The 20,384-nt window shown below is 34.8% G+C and overlaps 1 protein-coding gene across 1 annotated transcript in view; it reads right to left on the reverse strand.

The window, feature by feature from the left end:
* LOC149794707 (ATP-dependent RNA helicase DHX58-like) overlaps nt 1–18,259 on the reverse strand; it is a 122,404-nt gene extending 104,145 nt beyond the window's left edge. Inside the window, exons 1-4 of the mRNA XM_089964318.1 lie at nt 17,742–18,259; nt 12,619–12,750; nt 8,530–8,862; nt 7,181–7,372 (exon numbers count right to left, since the gene is read on the reverse strand). Coding sequence (XP_089820444.1) covers nt 7,181–7,372; nt 8,530–8,862; nt 12,619–12,750; nt 17,742–17,883 — 799 coding nt within the window. The 5' untranslated portion in view covers nt 17,884–18,259. The remainder of the gene's footprint in view (nt 1–7,180; nt 7,373–8,529; nt 8,863–12,618; nt 12,751–17,741) is intronic.
* Between the last annotated feature and the right edge of the window lie 2,125 nt (nt 18,260–20,384).

The raw sequence follows: 20,384 nt of genomic DNA on the forward strand, positions 1-20,384 counted from the left end.
GAATATTAGAACTGAATTTTGACTTTGGTAGTAGCCTCCAACCAGCATATTCCTTGGACAAGCATCTACAGTTATTATTGCATTGTGAGTAAGGTTATCACATGTTATTTTGAAGCAATCATGGTTATTATATTCTGTATGAGTTTCTCCATCTAGGTTGGCTTATCTTCAAAGTAATGCTCAATAAGCAATGCAATGGCTGATTCTAGCGTTTCAGAGGTAAGTCTTGTCACAAATATGCATCACTGTCGCATTGGATGCGCTGTGTGCAAATTAGATGATGCTGCCTTTCCCATGGTAACACTACATGTACAAATATATCTAAATATAAATTTTCAATATTGTACGGGAATGCTGATCATAAATCCTAATGTCAGGAATTTTGATGTCCCTCTATAATAATAACACATTATTTCAAAGCGAGTTTCTATACAATTATACTGCATCTTCCTATAAGCACATACCTGTACACACTCTGTACTAGTTAAGATCCAAGGGGAATGAATGGTAGAATAGTCCCTTCCTCCAATTCCAGAACCCTAAATTCCTTAACATTTTTGGCTAAAACATTAACCGCAAACATTAGCTTTTCTTACAAAGTATCTCTATCTTTCCTTTCATTTTATATCTGCCACAATTTTTCACATATTTACAGTCTAATAAAAGACTTTGTTGTTATGTCCATCCTGGCTTCTGAACTGAAAAACTACACTGGTGGTTAACTACTTTTCTTTCTGTTCACATGAAAAGCTTGTGTTAAAAATGGTATCCTCTCAACTTCACTTGCTAGGGGATAATTAGTTACTATTAAAGACATTTACATCAACTAGTACACCAAAATGAACTATACCGTCCAGATTTTTAAAGTACCAAAAGTAAACAATATGCTTTCTTCACTTGAATGACCACTTAGAACCATATTTCTTCACTTAATGACTACAGAAGAGTCACATTTCACATCAGTGGTTTTCCTGCCTGTTGTTTGTTGAGTGTGGCCTAAGTGACTGACTTTTCATAATTAATTTCTAGGCAATATGTAATTACTATAGTTATTAATGAAGTTATTGATCCCTAATAGCCTGTTTTTTAAAGGGATTTTACACTTTCAAAAAAAGTTCCTTGAAGGGACTGACACTGTACTAATTGGAACAATTTCTAAGAACCCAAGATCATGGCCATATGTCCCTATATAGAGATGATTTGAAACAATGAGACAAGGTTGCAGTTGTTGTTGCAATACACAACACCATCTCAAGCTGGTTAATAGATACAACTTCTGTTTTACTGAAGAAATGGCATCTATATTTAAGTCACTGATTTATATGAAACCTCTCCAGAAATCTTATTTCGTTTTCTTTTCAGATTCTCTCTCCACTATGACGACAGTCAATTATTAATCCAAGTCTTGTATAAACATCATCTGCTTTGAAATTTGAAAACTGTGTTCTGTACTTTTGGCAGCCTAGTCATATTAGAATTAATATTAGTGCAACAAGGGAGCCCATCATGCAGCCAAAGCAGTCACCTGTTTCAGATTGGAAGATCCCATCAAGGGTACTTGAGTATTTTATTAATCAGCAAGCTTTGGAGCCATAAATTTCTCACTGCAGAGTGGCATAATTCATACTAAACACATTTCTACAGATATTGTGGTATTTTGTTGCTTAATTATATGACACAAATACCTGCCATGTACAGTGTATTGATTTCCACATTGTGAGACAAACGTTTTGTGGTAATGAACAGGCTTTCTGATGATGTAACTCCAAACAAAATCTTGAACTTTGTAAAATAATTCAGTTTATATGACAAATCTGAGGCAATATTTTAAGGATCTAGTTTCACCTTATATTGTATATACCTTTAAAAAATTAACTTTTGTACCTTTATCTTTTATCTTTCTGGAGTATATATTTACTTTTCTCAGAAAGGGAAAAATCTTCCTTACATGGTTCCCACGCTTTCTAAAGATAAATTTCCAGGCCATTTCCAGGGTTTTTAAAGGATGAAATTACTTTTGTCAAGGTTCACATATGACCATTACTGAATGAATTAAACAATATTTTAGATTATAAAACATGCATTTTCTAAATCTAAAGATGTCTCTCTTTCAAGACTCTCCAAAAACAATGAAGTCAGAAAAGATGATCATGTACAAAACCACAAAATGTATCATACAAAACAAGTCTGATTATACAGTAAAACCTGTCATGAGAGACTGGCCCTTCTGCCAACCAAAAGCGGTCTCTCAAGACAGGTGGTCTCTCATAAGAGGTGTGTGAAAATGGACTGGTTTTCAGGGTCAATAGTTAGCATTGTTGAAAAATAAATAATACCCATACTCACTGTACATGTATCATATCCTTTATTCATAAATCTTGTTAAATATTGCATGCATTCCTCTCAAAATATCTTTATATAATAAAGATATACATCTATCAAACAATGAGAATAAAATTTATATTTCAACATCACATTAATATGTACAAAAAATGAACAGTTAGATATGATGTATATATCTTATTCTATACACTTATTCACTTGTTTTTAAGAAATCCATTATACTTCTTTGTTGACATGTTTTACTCAGCTGTTTGGTCTGAACATGTATCTCAATTACTGCCTTTTCCTGAATCAACTTTCCACTTACTGGTATGTTTTTACTCCTTGCAACACAAAACCACTCCCATACTCGCTCGTTCAGATCTCCGTAAACTGTCCGTCGTGCCGTGGCATATTTCCTCTGTGCTTGTGCACCTTTCTGCCATTCGTTTCTAATGGACTCCTTGTCTTTGATTACATTTTGAACTTGCATTTTACCGACGCTTAAGCTGACTGCTATTTTGCAAGCGGTCTCCCCTTTTTCATTTCTTTCAATGACATTAATCCTTTCTTCCAGTATTAAAATTTTTCTTTTTTTCAGCAGAGGTTCTGCCATTGTTATTAGTGTTGACGTTATAAAGACTATCGGTTTTGATCAGGTTTTGGGAAAATGTGGAATAAATATATATTATGTACCAATGAATTAAACCAAAAGGCATAATTAACTCATCAAGAAACTCTGAGACGAAGTTTAAATCAACAGCGTTATAGCTCGACAAATAAAGGTTGCGACCAACTGCACCCAGGTAAACAGATGGTGACTTGGTGAGACACTAACAAAAGAAATAAAAAATAATTTTAAAAAAATCCAGAAATGATTCTCACTTACTAGTATTAAAGACAATGAGCTCATTCACGCTCCAGGCATTATGGATTAACTGGAAAGACAAACGATGTACTCAAACCTACATTGAAGCCCTTTCAAACAATTTCTCACTGGGACATAAGGACTACCGGCGTTTTGTGAGTTTTCATAAAGATAAAGAAAAAATACAAACCTCTAAATTGACTGCGTATATCCATCATTACTCCCTTTGATGTTACTCTTACTGGCTATTCACATGACTTCGGCACTACAATGGCGGTTAGTGACATGTACTTTAGTCTAGTTTACTGCAGTTTACAAATGACACTGTACGCTGGAGTTGTAAATTTTACAAAACTGGTACTGTAGCAAGACAAATTCTTTCTAAATACTTTATTAGAGCAATCTTTACTATTTATGCAGTCTTTGTTACAAAGGATTAAATGATGGTTGGAGGTGTTTATCTCGATATATGGTTGTTCAACTATAGTGTTATTTAATGTGCACTTTGTTTGCATACTACATTTATCCTGAGCTCTAGTGTTTACAAAGGATTAAGTTAAGGTCAGTGGTGTCAATCTGTTTTGTTTTTTTTTGCGATGTGGTCATTCATAGCAGTGTCAAAATGCATATTTTGCCAAGAAATCGCGGTTGCTGGTCGCGTTCAGCAGGTGGTCGTTCATAACAGAGCATTTATATGGTAAAATCGATCCGTGCATTATGATTGTGGTCGGAAATGACAGGTGGTCGCTCATAGCAGAGGTCGCTCATGACAGGTTTTACTGTATTCCTATACATTGGCATGTAAAGTCATTTTAATGTACAGAATAAAAATTATTTTGCTGCAATTAGAATCTTCTCTTGTAACGAAATTTAAGTTTAATCCTGAATTTATCTGTGCCAATAAAATCCCAAACAAGATTTTTCAAACAACCTAATCTCTTAAAGACAATCTGGTTAAGAATCCATCATTTAAAAAACATTTTCAAAAGAGTTGATTTAAATTTTGACAAAAGACCTTCAAAAATTATATACTGTTGTATAAACAAGGACTTAATTTTCTGTAAAATCAACTTGTCTTCTTGTAATTCATTAAACCAGTCCCCAAGCCTGTAATGATACAGACAGGGGCTCATATCGATTTTTTAATATATAATACAAGGGACGACAATTTCTCATTTCAGCTCTTAGATTAAAAAATTTGAAGTACTAATTTGGCTTAAAACGAATAGCAGTCCGTTTTCTAATCCGTGTTTCCTCCAAATATTCCCACACCATTTTTCATATTTGGACATTTAGGTTGGGGTGTGGGGTCATTGCAACTGCATATCGAAATTTTGGAATATGCCTGACCCAGTACTCGCCATTTGCATTACAAGTCATATGACTTCACAAATCTCAAATGACAACATCAGAAGTCCAACAATCATGTGATATCAAAAACAAACTCCTTTATAATGTTGTTGCACAGAAATTCAATTATATTAAATGAAAGTCAGATACTTTTTGTAAAAACCAGCAATCTGGCCAGTCTGATTTATCAAACAGAGAGCCCATGTCAACGTGGTAGTCACGTGATACAATAAAACTCCAGAAGTTGTTCTCAGAATATATAGGGATGGAAAATTTTGTGTTCTTTCGTTTTTGTATTTTTATTACAACCAGTATATGACTTTCATTTAATATTTTTTTCTCTACAACATTTGAAAATGTGGATTGTTAAGATTTGTGTACTCGTGCGACTAGCAATGCAAATCGCGAGTACCAAGTCACATTTCATCAACGACATAGTTTTATCTTGTCTTTCAACAGATTAAAGACATAAGGATTTTAATACTCACAATTTCTGAGAAAATAAGAAATTTTCATATCGATTTCATGCATGTATCACTATCTAACAACGTTTAAAGTTTGCTAGGCCATTCGGTAAGCAGCTACACTTTGCCACCACCATGTTGGCCTCTTGTGATGCTAGACTGGTTTTCATACTTTCCATGTAAGGAAAGATATCGAGCTGACTTTGAAAATAAAAGTCTACTAGACGAATCTAATCCAATGGGCGTTTGGATTGACTTAGCATATATGTTTATTGCAAGTAACCAAATGATCCATACTGCACCCTCTGAATATCCTGGTTAGAACATACTCAAGATCAGTTTAGTTATATCTCAATTATGTAATTGTTTCGGGCATCAAGTGGTGGTGGAAAATGCCAGGGTTTTTCCAGACTTTCATCAATATTTGTGAAATTCAAGGACTTTTCACGGTCGGGAAATAATTGTCACTTTCCCCAACTTTTTCCAGATTTCCCGGTGGCATGGGAACCCATTCCTTAAGATATTACAGTGGTCTCCCTCTTATACGGCCACCCCTTCCACACGAGGAAAATGGCCTTATAAGATGGATGGCATTTCCAGAGGGGGACTTAATTTTTTTTAAGAAGTATATGTAATGTACGTAGTAAGAAAGCTACATACTTCAAAGCATTTAATATCTTCGTTTAAAAGTAACATTATTAAAAGGTTCTTCTTGTTATAATAACAGACTTATTTCAACTGAATATACATTAATAGTTCTTATTCTTGGCGTAAGTGTGATATGCGAGCGAGTATTGTTGTCATGCACATTGCAAAACCATTCAAAAACATCATTTAAATCTTGGCACATTCATAATTCTTTCTCCACTTGTTCAATTTTTCCACTGCTGATGAATAACCTCCTTATCGGTTACAACGTTGTTTATTCAAGTCTTTTCAACATAAAATTGTTTTATTCAAGCATTTTCTACATAAAATTGTTTGGCAAAGTCTACCCTCCCCACCTCACCCGATGTCGTCAAGTAGAATAACCGATATTCTTCTAAAATAATACATATCCGTTTACGAGATGACATGTTAATGTTTGGTAATGATATATTCGGATGTTGCTATCTGTATGCGATTTAATTATGTAGACGAAAAATTTGGTAGAGTGGACGAAATGCCTTCTTCGTAAAGGAAGTGATAAATGTGTTGTCATGTGATTTTTCGGTGTTTGTCTGGTACCCTGTTTTGTTCAAGGTTAAGTTCTCTGTGTGTGTGTTAATGCACAAAATCTATTTTTAGCGTATGCTGACCAAGTTATGATCTTGACAATTACATCCAGCTGTAATCATCAAAAAGAAGAACTTGACAAATGTGTGAATCCCAAAACTATCATAACATTGTTACACCCATTTCCTGTAAACATCGGCTTTTATAGACAATGATATAATATTAATCTTACTGTTACATGTACTTTAGTCAACACTTCTTTCAGCAACGGAAACTTGACATTGGGAGACATATATTGACAATAGAGATAATCTGATTACATACCTTATGTCACAATATGAATTAATTATTGGTTCTGGATACATTTGAAAGAAAAAAAGTGGCCACTCATGAGAGGATCTTTTTTCATTTTTGTACTGATATGCTGGCCACTGGTTGTGTTAGAGAGGCGGCTGTTCTTGAGGGGTACTTTTGAATACAAACTCGTTGGTGCCAAGAAATTTTGGTTGTAAGAAGGGGGTGGCCGCTGGTCAGGTGAGCCGTTCAAGTAGGGGACTACTGTATTAGTATTTAATCTTTATATTTTACATTCTTATTTTATCTGTTGCAACATTTAACTAGCACTGTGCTGATGTACCATTACACACACAAAGATACATATTTGACCATAATTAAAACTCCATCAATTACCTCTCCAGTAGACTTCCGTTACTACTAGATGCAGTATGACTGGTAATAGCCTGCTAAGGTATAAATAATTATCTTCTTATGTTTTACAAGTAATTCTTTACAAAGAGCCTTTGTGCCAATGCTGCACAATGTAATTAGGTTACCCAGGCACTACTTGCATATCAGATGCAATATGTTAAAATTATGTTTGGATGAAATGAATACTGAATGTGTCCAGAGGTTCAAATATCCAAAAGTGTTTATCATATGCTGTGACCTGTAGGTATGTTACCATAAGCTGTATTTTCCATGCTCATCTCTTTTCTTTCTGTCTCATCTTCCTCTTTCTCTTCCTTTATTCTAACTTCTTTTGGAATCTCATCATCAGACATGGCCACGTCAGAAATGTCCTCTTTTCTGAACAAGTATAACTGTGCATCTGCATCTGTCTTCATGACTCCAGTGTTTGAGCTGGTTATGTATTCTGAAATGGTTTTAATCAATTCCTGTTTATCAAGTTTATTGCATGTATATGGCAAATGATCTGACTTACAATTTACCAAATTTAAAAAACAAATCATATAGATTGGCTTGTGAATACATATTATAACCAAATTCAGTGTCTGCTGGACAGACAGTGGCAAACTGTGAGTACAAGTACTTTTCTTCAATTAAGAGTATGAATACACATACCACTAGCTTTCCTAATTAGGAGTATTAGTACTCATATTTTTTAAAAAGTACTCATAATTATGGAGTACTTCTGACAAATCAATTACATTAAAATCCAAATACTGTCCTGTTTGTAATAACAGTTCATCCAGAGTAACTTTATGTCTGCCAATCTACCGATGTTAAATAAAACTTCTTGTATTTCTTATTCTTGACTCTTATAAAAAAGATCAAAGCATTATATTTTGTTCCAATGTATACATGATTATTTATTGTAAACACAGGTTATTTTTCAAAAACATATTAACTGTTCATTTTTTTGACCATAAAATGTTTTGAGGAGATGAACTGCCATTTTAAATTTTGATAATTAGAAGACTAATTTATATTTTAATTTATATTAAATTACTCTTATTTAACACCAGACATAAATACAAGCAAATCACTGGAGCTACAGTAAGCTGAGAGTTTCTTTATGTTTAATTATTTCAGTGCAGTATCTTCTGTGGAAAACTAATCAATCCAGGGAATCCTGATTTGTCTTGTACTGTTTTACTTCATAAAGATCAATCAGGTCATAATCAATAGATTTTACCAGCTGAATGTAATAATAATGCACTGATCAGGGTCAGAGTCTCAGATAGCTTGGACATTTTTGGGGGGTCATTAGCCACCAATACCTTTTTGTGGATAGGGGATAGGCAGCCCAAAAAGTCACATTGTTAAGACCGTCAACATTTATGGATTTTCAATGGAATGCATCAAACCAGCAGTTTTTAATTAGCTAATGGCAGAGTTAATTTGTATGGCAATTTTACCAATGGCTAGATGAAGGCAGTTTACTTTTTAATCCTTCCCATAGAAAATAGTCAACTTATGTAATTGTCTGTAATTGAACATTTTGTAATTTTCTCATAATTTACCTGTAGATAATAATTTCTTTTACAAATCCTAAATGCTTTTACTTACTTTGAGTAAAAGATTCATCAATAAATTCTGCCAAATCTTTCTGGTCACTGTCACACAGTGCCTTCAAAAATTCTGTGTACCAGTTTTCAACATGAGCAGGTAGGTGAAGTAACAAGAGTTGAGCTCCCCTTATGTTCCCATAATTCCTTAGCTCAGCCTCCACCATTTCCTTTTCAAGTTGTACAATCACACTACTCCTTATCAAATATGGCAGTAACTGACTAGTTGACATTTGCTCAGTTATGTAACTGGAGAAAACTTTAATTATGTTTTGTTGAATTGAGTCATCTGGTAGAGGATGGCCTGTAAGAGCTTTAGACAGAATCAGGTAGTCTGAAAATGAAACAGAACAAGATATAATCATTATAAAATGCTGTATGATTGAAACATGAATTCAAGTTGTTTACAGTCACATGTAGAAATGATTGATATTTTTCATGACACTGACTTCATTCTTGCCCATGATTCAAAATTCTGACCCCATTTCACAAATCTGTAATGACAATGAAACTGAATTCAAGCTCAGATTTTAAAACATTAATTTTCTATAACTTCTCTCCAAATGGGGTTAGATTTAAGAGAATTTTTATATGATATTATAGTCTGAATGCCAGTATGCACGCCAAATTTTATTGATATTAAGATCTAATAATTATTCAATTTGTCACTTTTCATCCAAGTTAAAATTTTCATTTGGGCCATTACACTGTATTATCAAAATGTTCTGAACATGAAATAGCTCCAGCTCATATTTCCATTCTATATCATTGAGACTTAGCATGTCCAAGTTTTCAAAACTTTTTTCCAATAATGAAAAAAGAAAACATTTTAAAGTTTTTAAATCAGCAACTATTTTTCATATTTACAAACATTAAATTGTACATATTATCAGGCAATTTATTTCCATGGTAACAATTATACTTAATTTATACTGCAACATATATTGCATATTTATCATTTATTGTACAACAAAGATATACAAATGATGAACTATTAAATACATTCCTTCTATCATTGAATGCATTAACAACATAGATATACATATTGAATACACTCCCTCTAAAGGACAGATGTTATACTGGCAGAAAAGAAATTCCAGGAATTCAAGACCACTTCTTTGTAAGTGCTGATGCTAAAACCATTTGTGATATTTCTGAGTAATAACAGAGAGCTTCAATGTAGCCACTGTGGTAGTCATATTGAATGTAAGATTGGCCCCATTTTCCTTTAGGGGATAATAGACATTATTAGATGTACATTTATTGAAAATGCCATGTGAATATGACCATTCATTCAAGACGAGTAGTGATATGATTTTCAAAATGGCTGCTGTGGTGGCCATACTGATGTCAGATTGGCACCATTTTCATGTTGGACCAAGGAAACATCATAAGTCTTTGGTAGTGATATCACTATTTATCTAGGAGGAATAACAACAGCTAGATTGTAAAAGTGGTCACCTTGGTGGTTATACTGGAAGTCAGATCACTACCATTTCAATAAAGAAGCAACCAGATATCAAAAAAATTCTTCTGCTGAAAATGCATATCGAATTAACTTTTCATTAAGGTGGAGTGATTATGACATGATTTTCAAGACAGATGCTGTGACGGCCAAAATGAATGTAAGATATGCTCCATTTTCAGTAAACATCATAAGAAGTCTGTCATTGAAAACCCCATTTTTATATGGCCATCCATTAGGAAAATAGCAATGGGGGGCGCTCACCAGTTAGTATGTACTTTTGAGAGAGTCACGTATGTAAGGTGAAGTTTGCATTTAAAACAAGCACAATGGAGAGAATGTTGGCATACCTCTATGCTACATTAATGTAATGTGGATGATATTTCTTTGGATATTGTACTTTTGGAAACTGTACATGATCTAAGCACACTGCTAACTAAAATGACTGCTCCCTTGTGCTAAAAAATCAGCCTGAATTAGTCTAAAGTACACTATGCATAGCAGCTATTAAAATAGAGAAAATGAATTTTGCCAGACTAGACAATACTAGTTTCTGAAAGTGCAATGAATGAATTACCAAATATATAAAATGTAAAAAAAGTTATCAGCTTCTTTTTATACAATTTACCTCTGAAGTTCAGGAAGTGAAAATGACCAAGTGGAGCTAGCACTTTTTTGAAAGGTGCACATCTGGAGTAAGGCCAAGCTGTATACTCTATAATCTATATTACACCCATCAATCATACATCAAAATAAAGGGAAGTAAAGATTCTTTGACTTATACCTAAGATATACAAGGTCTTTTTTAAATAGCCAGTATAACCAGTGAGGAAAGCAGGGAATATCTTTTTCTTTAAATTCTAACCCTATGCCAAATGCGAAACTGTAGAGCACCACCAATAACAAGATTTTCAAGAAGATGATCACTACGTCAGCCATATTGGAGTTCTGATTGGCACTATTTCATTTAGGACCACCTAAACATCAGACAAAGTCTTCTGCTGAAAAGCCCAATCGTACAGGAGCAGTAGTGATATTTTCAAGCTGCTATGGTGGTCATATTGGATGTCAGATCGGCACCATTTTAACTTAATAAAGACCAACTGGACATCATGAAAATCTTCTGATGCCCTCATTTGACATGACCATTCATTCACGTGGAGTAGCAGTAACAAGATTTTCAAGATGCTGCTGCATCAGCTACAGTGGCTGTCCAAGTGGTTCAGCTTTCATTTAGAACCAACTACACATCAAAAGTAGTCTTCTGGTTTTCCACTGAAGATTTCCAAGATGGTCATCATGTCTCAGCAGCACCATTTTCATTTAGGACAAACCAGACCTTTGGATAAATGTGTGTAAAGTTTCATGGTAATCCTTCAAACAGTTTATGAGGAACAGCGATAAAAAACTTGTGCTAACAGACATATGTATACACTTACACCTGAAGCATAACTTTCTTGACACAATTTTGCTTTGCCTGTTGCACCAGTTGAAATGATAAAATGTAACAAACTCAGTCTCTGTCACACATTTATATTTCATCCAAAGTTACTTGTATTTCTGTTGCAATCATCTAAATTTAAAAATGGCCCTGTCTCCTATTTATTTATGTACTTTGTAATGAGTCATTTAATTTTGGTGATTAACAGAACAGCAACATGTGAGGAATTACAATGTACCAAGAGAACTGGGGTGTAGTGCCTTGTCTTGGGATACAGCATGCTGAACTACCTGACCTGGTCTAGGCAGGAAGTGAACCCACACCTCTCTGGTCCCGAGTCTTGAACTCAACAACTTAGTGAAGATGGATTCTATTTTGTTTAAAATTAGACTTGGCGCAGTGCCTTTACAGACAATATGGAACAAGCCAACTGGACAATACTGTCAAAGATCAATGCTCAGTGGTTAAAACTGCACAAGTGTTTTTGCTGAACATTTCAACTTTACTTCCTAGAATATTTTCTATCCATGATAATGAACCCTGTGTTCTCAACTGGTATGCAAGCTAATAAATGTCAGCAAGATATTTCTGTCTGCCAATCAAACATTACAATCTTTTTATTTTCTTAGGTCTTTTTGTGCATCCTGTGGATGCCATTGAGTAACTTTCTTGCATCAAAGATGAAAACTAAGGGAAAGTGACACAATGGCACTTCCTAAAATGAACTCTGGATTGTGATAAATGTTGGCACACACAAGTACATGATGCACCTGCTCACAGAAAACATCAATAGTTTGATGACAAAAGTTAATAGCACAATGTTTAGATACTGAACATTGACAAACATGAGCTACAGTAAAAGTATTAAATACATTTCAAGAATACTGTCTGGTAATTTGCTAATTCCACAGCTCTGTGCTGCCAAATACATTTCAAAAATATTGTCTAGTAATTTGCAGATTCCACAGCTTTTTTCCACCAAAAACATCACCACACAATGTTTTTTAACTGACTAAAAATTAAATAATATATCCGGAATACACCCTGTATGGCTGGTATTATACCTTACTGACTATGACACATTTCACTGCAGTAAACTAGCAAGTACAGCAACAAAGGAAGCAACATGATAACAAACAAAATTATACTGTCTGTAAAAATCAGTTCCTTTACCCAACACATACCTCTCTTTAAAGCATCAACAAGTGCCTGATATTTTCCAGGCTTCTCAGACGCCTGCACTATTTCAAGAATCCTCTTTGTTGCTGCTGTTGGGCCATCTTTTTGTTTTATGTTTTGTATTTCCTTCAATTGAACTGAAGTAAAAGAACAAAATGTTTTTATTTATACTCCTTCTTAAATGGAGTATTCAGCACAGTAAAATCAAGCTATGAAGCAACAAATATTCTTTAAAAGCAGATCTCACATATAATGAATGGTAAATTTTCATACGAAAATTACAAATCTAGAATTTACCAAACAAATCTGCATTGTTGAAGATGTAAATTAACATACCCACCAAAGCTGCTGAAAGTTTTGAAATTTTTATCAGTATTAATTTATGATTTATACAATTTTAAAGAAACTTGCATGCATTGGTAATAAGAATTTTGATTTCCACACATAGAAAGATCCGGGATTTTGTGTCTGTCTGTAACAAAGCTCATCACTGCATGTCACGATAAGCTGCTCAAAGGCCTTCTTGAAACTCTTTATTACAAATAAAATATTGATATTTACATGCAACAAGATTTTTCTATTCTTCATTTTGGGTAATTTTCTTTCAAAAAAATAAAAAAAAGAAGGCTATATTCTGAACAATTCAAGTTATGGGAAGACGCTTGTTATTGCTTCTCTTCTAAACTGCTTTAAGGATTTTATTTCAAACTTAAACAGTTAAACCAGTGGCTGATGTTGATGAGAAAAAAGTTATACTTTCTTTGCTTTGCCTCACTTTTTTTGTTAAGTCATGTAGTAGAATGAAGCTTCTCCTATGCCACACAAAGGATCTGATGGAATTTGTGAGTAGCTGGTATACATGAGTAGTAGTAGTAGAAGTAATAATAATAATAATAGTGGTAGTAGTAGTAGTAATAATAATTCTTTGTTTAATGAGGATAAATCAATTGTAATAACTAATCTCCCTTGCTCAATTATGCTAATATAACTGAAATAATATAAGCAAATACTCATGATAAACATATGTGCAAACTATTGGTACATGTACAATCAATGACATAAAATGTTTCAACCATCAATTCCCTAACAAAAATTTTAATATTTATATACGTGTACCAGTCAATGTAGCTGACATACATCTGTATCTATAGTGAAAGCTTATACTCAGATTATGTGCCATGCTAAGAGTAATTCTATTAACTTTTCAGTAAGTGTGACCCTTTGTTGTTGTTGTTGATGATTTAACACCATTTTCAGCACATAATAGGCTATACATAATGCCAGTAAAACTAGTGAAGGAAGAACATGGGAAAACCCCGGGAAGAACCACCAACCCATTGGAAGCTACTGGCAAGCCTTCTCACATATCTGCATTGGCCAAGCCAGTCACATGACCCTTTGCAGCAATACAAAGATCAAACTTTCAACATTTAAACAACGAGGAACACAACTACTTCAAAGGCTGACCCTCTGTACATATGTCATGTATATTTAATTTGTATTGTTAGGTAGTTTTTTTCCCTCATGATTATATATGTGTAATTGTAGTTCTTCTTATTTTTGACCAGTAACAACAGAATACATAGCTAATATTTTTTTCCTATGATTGTGGATTTAGTATTCTGATCATTAATAATGTCACCATGTTTATCTTAGCCTGAGTCTGGGACATTGGAAATCCCTCATAGAATAACCTGGTCTACCTGACGTTTACCAAATTCTTCATTATTTATAATTTTGGTAACAAATTTTATCTTGTTAACAACTTGAAATGTTCTAGACAGGAAAATTCCATTAAGCAACAGAGTATTTCCAGAAAATAGTAATTGCAACCTAGGTCAGGCAGAGAGGTTTATAATCTTGTTTACTTTAAAAGTACTCATTTTTGCATTTAACATCTGATGCAGAATCAGTCTTATTGTTGTGTTTAGTATTTCATATGGGTGGAAGTATTTGTTCAAATTATTATTCACTAGGAATACAAAGTGCTCCTCTGTAATGTTCTTGGACTGGAATATTAATTTGGAATTATGGCGATTGAAAACAAGAACATCGATTACATTACTGTGATTCATCAAAAGACTGCTGGCACATCTCCACATCACAGGCCACTACAAGCACATCAGCACATTCAGATTTGAAGCTGTTTTTGAAAATCACTGGAATTTAATTAAAAATTTATGAGGACTAGTGATACAAATTTTTGGACAATTTAGGATTTAATTCACAATGTTTTTTTTTTTAATTTTCACTTTGTATTCTTGAGAAATACAGTTTTTGTTGAATTTTACAAAACTTGTTGGTTTTCACTCTTTTCTGTTACTTAGTTTAAGACCAAAGAGTTATATTTATCCAATCAAAAACAAAAAAAAACAAACAGGAAATAATACTTCAACTCTCTTTAACATAATCTGGTATGGAAATAAATTCACAATCAAAGCACCAGAATACTGAAGGCTAAATTTAAATTCTTCAATAGTACTGTACATGCTTTGGAGATTTTAAAATTTCCATGCATATTTAATCATGAAGAGCACCATCATTTTATTAAAATACATCAGTCATGCATGTAGGTAAACCCAATGAATCGATGTATGAACAAGTACAGTTTTGTGGAAGTCAATTCAATTTGTAATTTTCTACCATTTAAATTCTCTGAAGTACAGATGGTCTTTCAGAAGAAAAATTAGTATGGTGCTTATGGCAAAGATATGTTCAGAAAACTTTCTCAAAGAAGTTAACCAGTAATCAATTTTTGCATAAGATTTTCGTTTCCTCCATCTTATTTTTATAGAATTGTGAAAAATTAATTAAATATGGAGTATCCGAAAAGCAGAATTTCACGAAGAATCTTGTCATTACTTTTTCTCCCATGCTGCTTGAAGGATTTTACTGAAATGTTGCATTACAAGTGGTTACTACAAGCTTTTTGGCTGATTTCTTGAAAAAATCCAAAATGATCCCAGGTGTTATGCAAAATCAGGTGGCTGTCACGACTTTTAAACATCTGAAACGATTTTAATGAAGTTTAGTTAAAATCAGTGATTGGTAAGATAGAAAATAGGAATTTACATTTATCTGTGAACTTGTTTTAAAATATTTCTTGAAGTATCTAAAAAACAATGTGTCTTGAAAAAATATCAGCTCAGGTTGAAGACCATTATGACTTCATTAGACTACAGAGGAATTTACTGAAATTTGGTAGGCTGCACAGTTGCTTCATGTAGACGTACTACACGGAGTAAATAATGTTCCTGAAGAGTGTGGATATGCATCTTTGTGACTGCATCTTCATCTGGTTTCTCAAGCTAATTAAATCAAAATTTTCCTTCATTAACCTTACTTCATAATACGAAGCCATTATTGCAACCTACCGTGGTTGTGTGTGGTGTGTGCATGACCAGTGTCAAAAAACAACAGCAATATATTTAATGGGACTTAATTATGTACATTTTTTAAAGTGTATGAAATAATAACCTAAAATAAATAATAAAAATAAATAATAAAAATAACCCAAATTAAATACTGGAGGAAATTTTCTAAGATTAAAGCCAAATCTGGGGCAAATTATGGGGGGATCGAAATTTCACTGAGCTCCATGATATTACCTGTTCCCTACTAAAAAGCAGTTCTCTTTTCAAACACCTTGGATCAAACGAGGTGCACTCAGACCATAAGTTCCAGCTGTACTTATCTATATCTAAGGTAAAAGTTACTGGTCATAGATAACAGTGCTGTGATGCAAAACATTATGCATCTTCTAAAACGTCTATTAAAATTAACATTTTTATTTTTTCTGACGTTTTTTACTAAGGAAAAAACTTTTTCCCTCCATTTTAATACATCTTTCATCATTTATGATTGATACTTGTAGCAGTAGTGCTATTAGTAGTAACAGTACTAATAGTAGTAATTGTTGTTGTTATTGTTGTCGTTGTAGGGTTTAACGCCATTTTTCAGCACACTAAAGGCTATTCATGGCGACCAGTATTAATGGTGGAGGAAGAACCCGGGAAAACCCAGGAAAGAACCACCAACCCATGAGAAGCTACTGGCAAGCTTTCTCACATACCCACATTAACCGAATCTGAGACTCGAACCCACGCAGCCAGAGGTGAAATGGCAGTGATCCATAACAGACAGCGCTTTAGACCACTCAGGGCCCAATATTATTAGTAAAAGTAGTACTAACAATAGTAGTAGTAGCATATATTTGTTAATAACGTGTGCGATTTCGATTTTTAACGTAGCTTTAACAATTTTCCAGTCATATCGCTATGATGTCTGCAGTGTGGCAGTTTATAGTGATGTCTAGCACTGAGGCATCATGCCACATACATGAAGCATGATGTCCCACCCAGTCACATTATCCTGACACCAGGCCAACCAGTCCTAACATTAACTTCTTAATGCTGAGCGCCAAGTGAAGCAGCTGTTAGTACCATTTTTGTAAGTCTTTGGTATGACTCAGCCGGGGATTGAACCCACGACCTCCTGCTTCCAAGACAGACACTCTACCCACTAGGCCACCAGAGCGGTTTAATAACATATAATACATAAAAAGAAATCACCTCATTATTTCTACCTATACATGTAATGCTACCACTAAATAATGAGCAGTGTGGTTTAAATTTATGCACCAAGTCTATCTTACAACTGAAAGCTTTTGCCATTCCTTTGATCTTTTGTGCTATGTATATTCATCTGCATATGAAATGGTTAATATTTGGTAGGACTGATATAGTTTTCTGCACCTTTGTATTTTTTGGCATAACCAGTCTGATAAATCAGCCCCCAACCCTTTATTGGTATATTGGAGGTTTGGGGTTTGATCCATCAGACTGTGACATTATTCCATGTGATAAAAAGAGATGAAGAACAATCTGTTATCTTGGTCTGTGGTTGTCCCTGGGATGATGATGATGATGATGATAAATCGATGCTGCTGCTGCAACAAGGACCTGAAGTCACTTTCTTTACTGATATTGGTATCTCACACAAAAGATAGGATACCCGTATAAATAAAGGCGGTAACATCATCTCCTTGTCGCTGTTTTTGCTGCTGCTGAGGATGATGATGGCGATGACAAGACTACGATGACGATAATAACGAAGGAATCATCAATACCGAAAGAAAGCATGTCACATGGTAAGGAAGCCATCAGATGCTGGTAGTCAACTCGATTTACGATGATCTCAAACAAAGTTCTTAAGTTGAACTGAATTTTTCCTTCTACACCACTATATTTGTAGTCCGTCTCACTTGCCATGTTGTCACTTTTCGTCAACCCATACTGATCTTTATGTACTAGTTTTTACAAATCACCATAGATCAGTAAATTGTGAATAAAACGTGTGATCATTTGGACACGATAGATCCAATTCATGTGGGGAAAACCCATATCGAAAAAGTATCCAGAAAACACTGAGCCTGAAAATACTTCGTTGAAATTCCAGAAAAATCTATTCTTTAGTATGCGCAATGTCACCGATGTCAAAAGCCAGCTGATAACAGTTTCGACCAAAAGATGAAATATAGCTGCATATAAAGTGCATTTCAAATAACACTTGTTAACAGAATGCAAACAGATACAAGTGACAAAGGAAGATATTACGTCGAATACCTCAAGAACGTACAAGATAAAACGAAAGTATGGCGTCATAAATTACTCGGAAGGAGAAAATTGCAACAGAAAGTAGAAAGTGGACTGCATCATCGACGTTATTTTATGAATGGCGTGATTATTAAATATTGAAGGTGTGTATAATTTACTGATTATTTGACTCTTTATATTGAAACTGAATGTGATGTGAGTACTGTTAAGTGCCTGGCGATTGGAACATCGCTCGGACATTTACGTCACATAGGGAAATAGTCTCGAAGTTGTTGTATGAATACAGACCCAGTACCTCAGAATATAGTTCTCAATGGCGACCAATATGGGCGGTAGCTACAAAATAGGGACTGGGAACCAAGTTAGCTTCGAGGTCAATCAAAACTTCACAAGTTCCGGTGTGTGTGTGTCTGTTTTTTTTAATTATTTATTTAGCGACTATGGCGCAGACTCAAACTTCAACAGTTCCTGTGTTCTTGACTATGGAGAGAAGTTGTCTCGCAGAAATAGCAGAGCTTTTCCGAATGATTACATCTGCGGTTTCTTTCTCTACTTAAAAAGAAAGGTCGAAGATGGTCCAATTTAAGTTCTCAGTGCCACTGGGGCTCGTATCGTTACTTACAATTGATATGTCATACATGTACTATATAATAACTACAAGGGAGGACACTTGTCTCTTTGCTCGCGCGACCTATTTAAGAATAAACGCTGATATTTCAAGCTACGCTTTGCGTAGCTTAATAAATTTGGTACCGAAAAAGTTTGACTTAATAAAATATCTTTAAGGAATGCCAAATCATTTTCCCATGCTACTGTTTGACATGGCCGTGATCGCACCCGCTTAATATTCCAGTGAGATCCCGCTGAATGGAATACTGTCCTCTCATTGGTTAAAAGAAAATGACGTCCTGTATTTATTTATAACTTATTTTCAGTTGACCAATGAGAAGGTAGTATTTCATTCAGCGCTTTGATCTTGCATATTAAGCTGGCGCGATCAGAGCTATGTCGAGCGGTAGCGTGGGAAAATGATTTGGCATTCCTTAAAGGTATAATATTAAGTCAAACTTTTGATAGGGATACACAGTCGAATTTAAAAAAATTGGGGGGTTAGGCAAGAAAGTCATTTCTTTTCGAGGCAAATGAGGGGCCCTGAAAAGGGCCTTTGGCTTCTTCTTCTTCTTCTTCTACTTTCTCCATTTTTTCATCCATCTCCTAAATTTTCCCAATATTCCTTTCTTCTTCCCTTCCGACTCCGGCATTCAGTCGCTCTAAACTTGTATTGTATCTTCATCCAATTATTGTTCAGTCTTTCAAACTCCTCAGTAGTGAGGTGGGATACTATAGCGGCAATGGGAAGTAACGTTACGGACCCCCCCCCCCCGACACTATGGCGACAAGATTTATAGCGACAGTGGGAATTAGCATTACAAGACCCCCTTGGGACACTATGGCGACAAGACTTTGAAATACACCCTGGGACTGTATAGCGACAAGGGAAATGGAACATGGGACTATTGGGTTTGTTTACGGACAAGGGAAAGATAGCGTTTGACGTCACGGTAGTGGAGATTGGTAACACTGTAGCAACTAGGGGCAGGTGACGTCACAGTACTGAGAGTAGTAATAGGGGTCACCCTACGTACAAGGGGAATTAGCATTGTCATACACCCTGGGTCACTCTACGTACAATGGAAATTTAACATGGCGAAAAATCGTGGGTCACTCTACGTACAAGGGGAATTTCACATGGCAATAAATCGTGGGTCACTCTACGTACAAGGGGAATTTAACATGGGAATAGAGTTTGGGCTTGTTTTAGGGACAAGGGGATTTTTTTTTTTTTTTTAAATTTTTTTTTAAAAAAAGGGGTAGGCAATTGAAAGGCTATCTCTTTTCGAGAAATATGGCTGGCCCTGAAAAGGGCCTTTGGGTTTATGTTAATGTATCCATTAACATAAAGGGCACCGCATTGGTCTTCTTCTTGTTCTTAGGCTGCGTCTCACTGTTGGTTCTTAAATCAGCACTCTTTTCAGGCATCCTTGTCTTTCAACGTAGATCCTACGTATCCACAGGCTGGTGTTTGTCCTGTGGACAACGGTCCACTTGGATCGGACATACATGAGCATGTCCGTCCTGAACATCATGGAAGACAC

Source organism: Sinohyriopsis cumingii, chromosome 7 (assembly GCF_028554795.1).
Source record: "Sinohyriopsis cumingii isolate HCF-2022 chromosome 7, ASM2855479v2, whole genome shotgun sequence".
NCBI lineage: Eukaryota > Metazoa > Mollusca > Bivalvia > Unionida > Unionidae > Sinohyriopsis > Sinohyriopsis cumingii.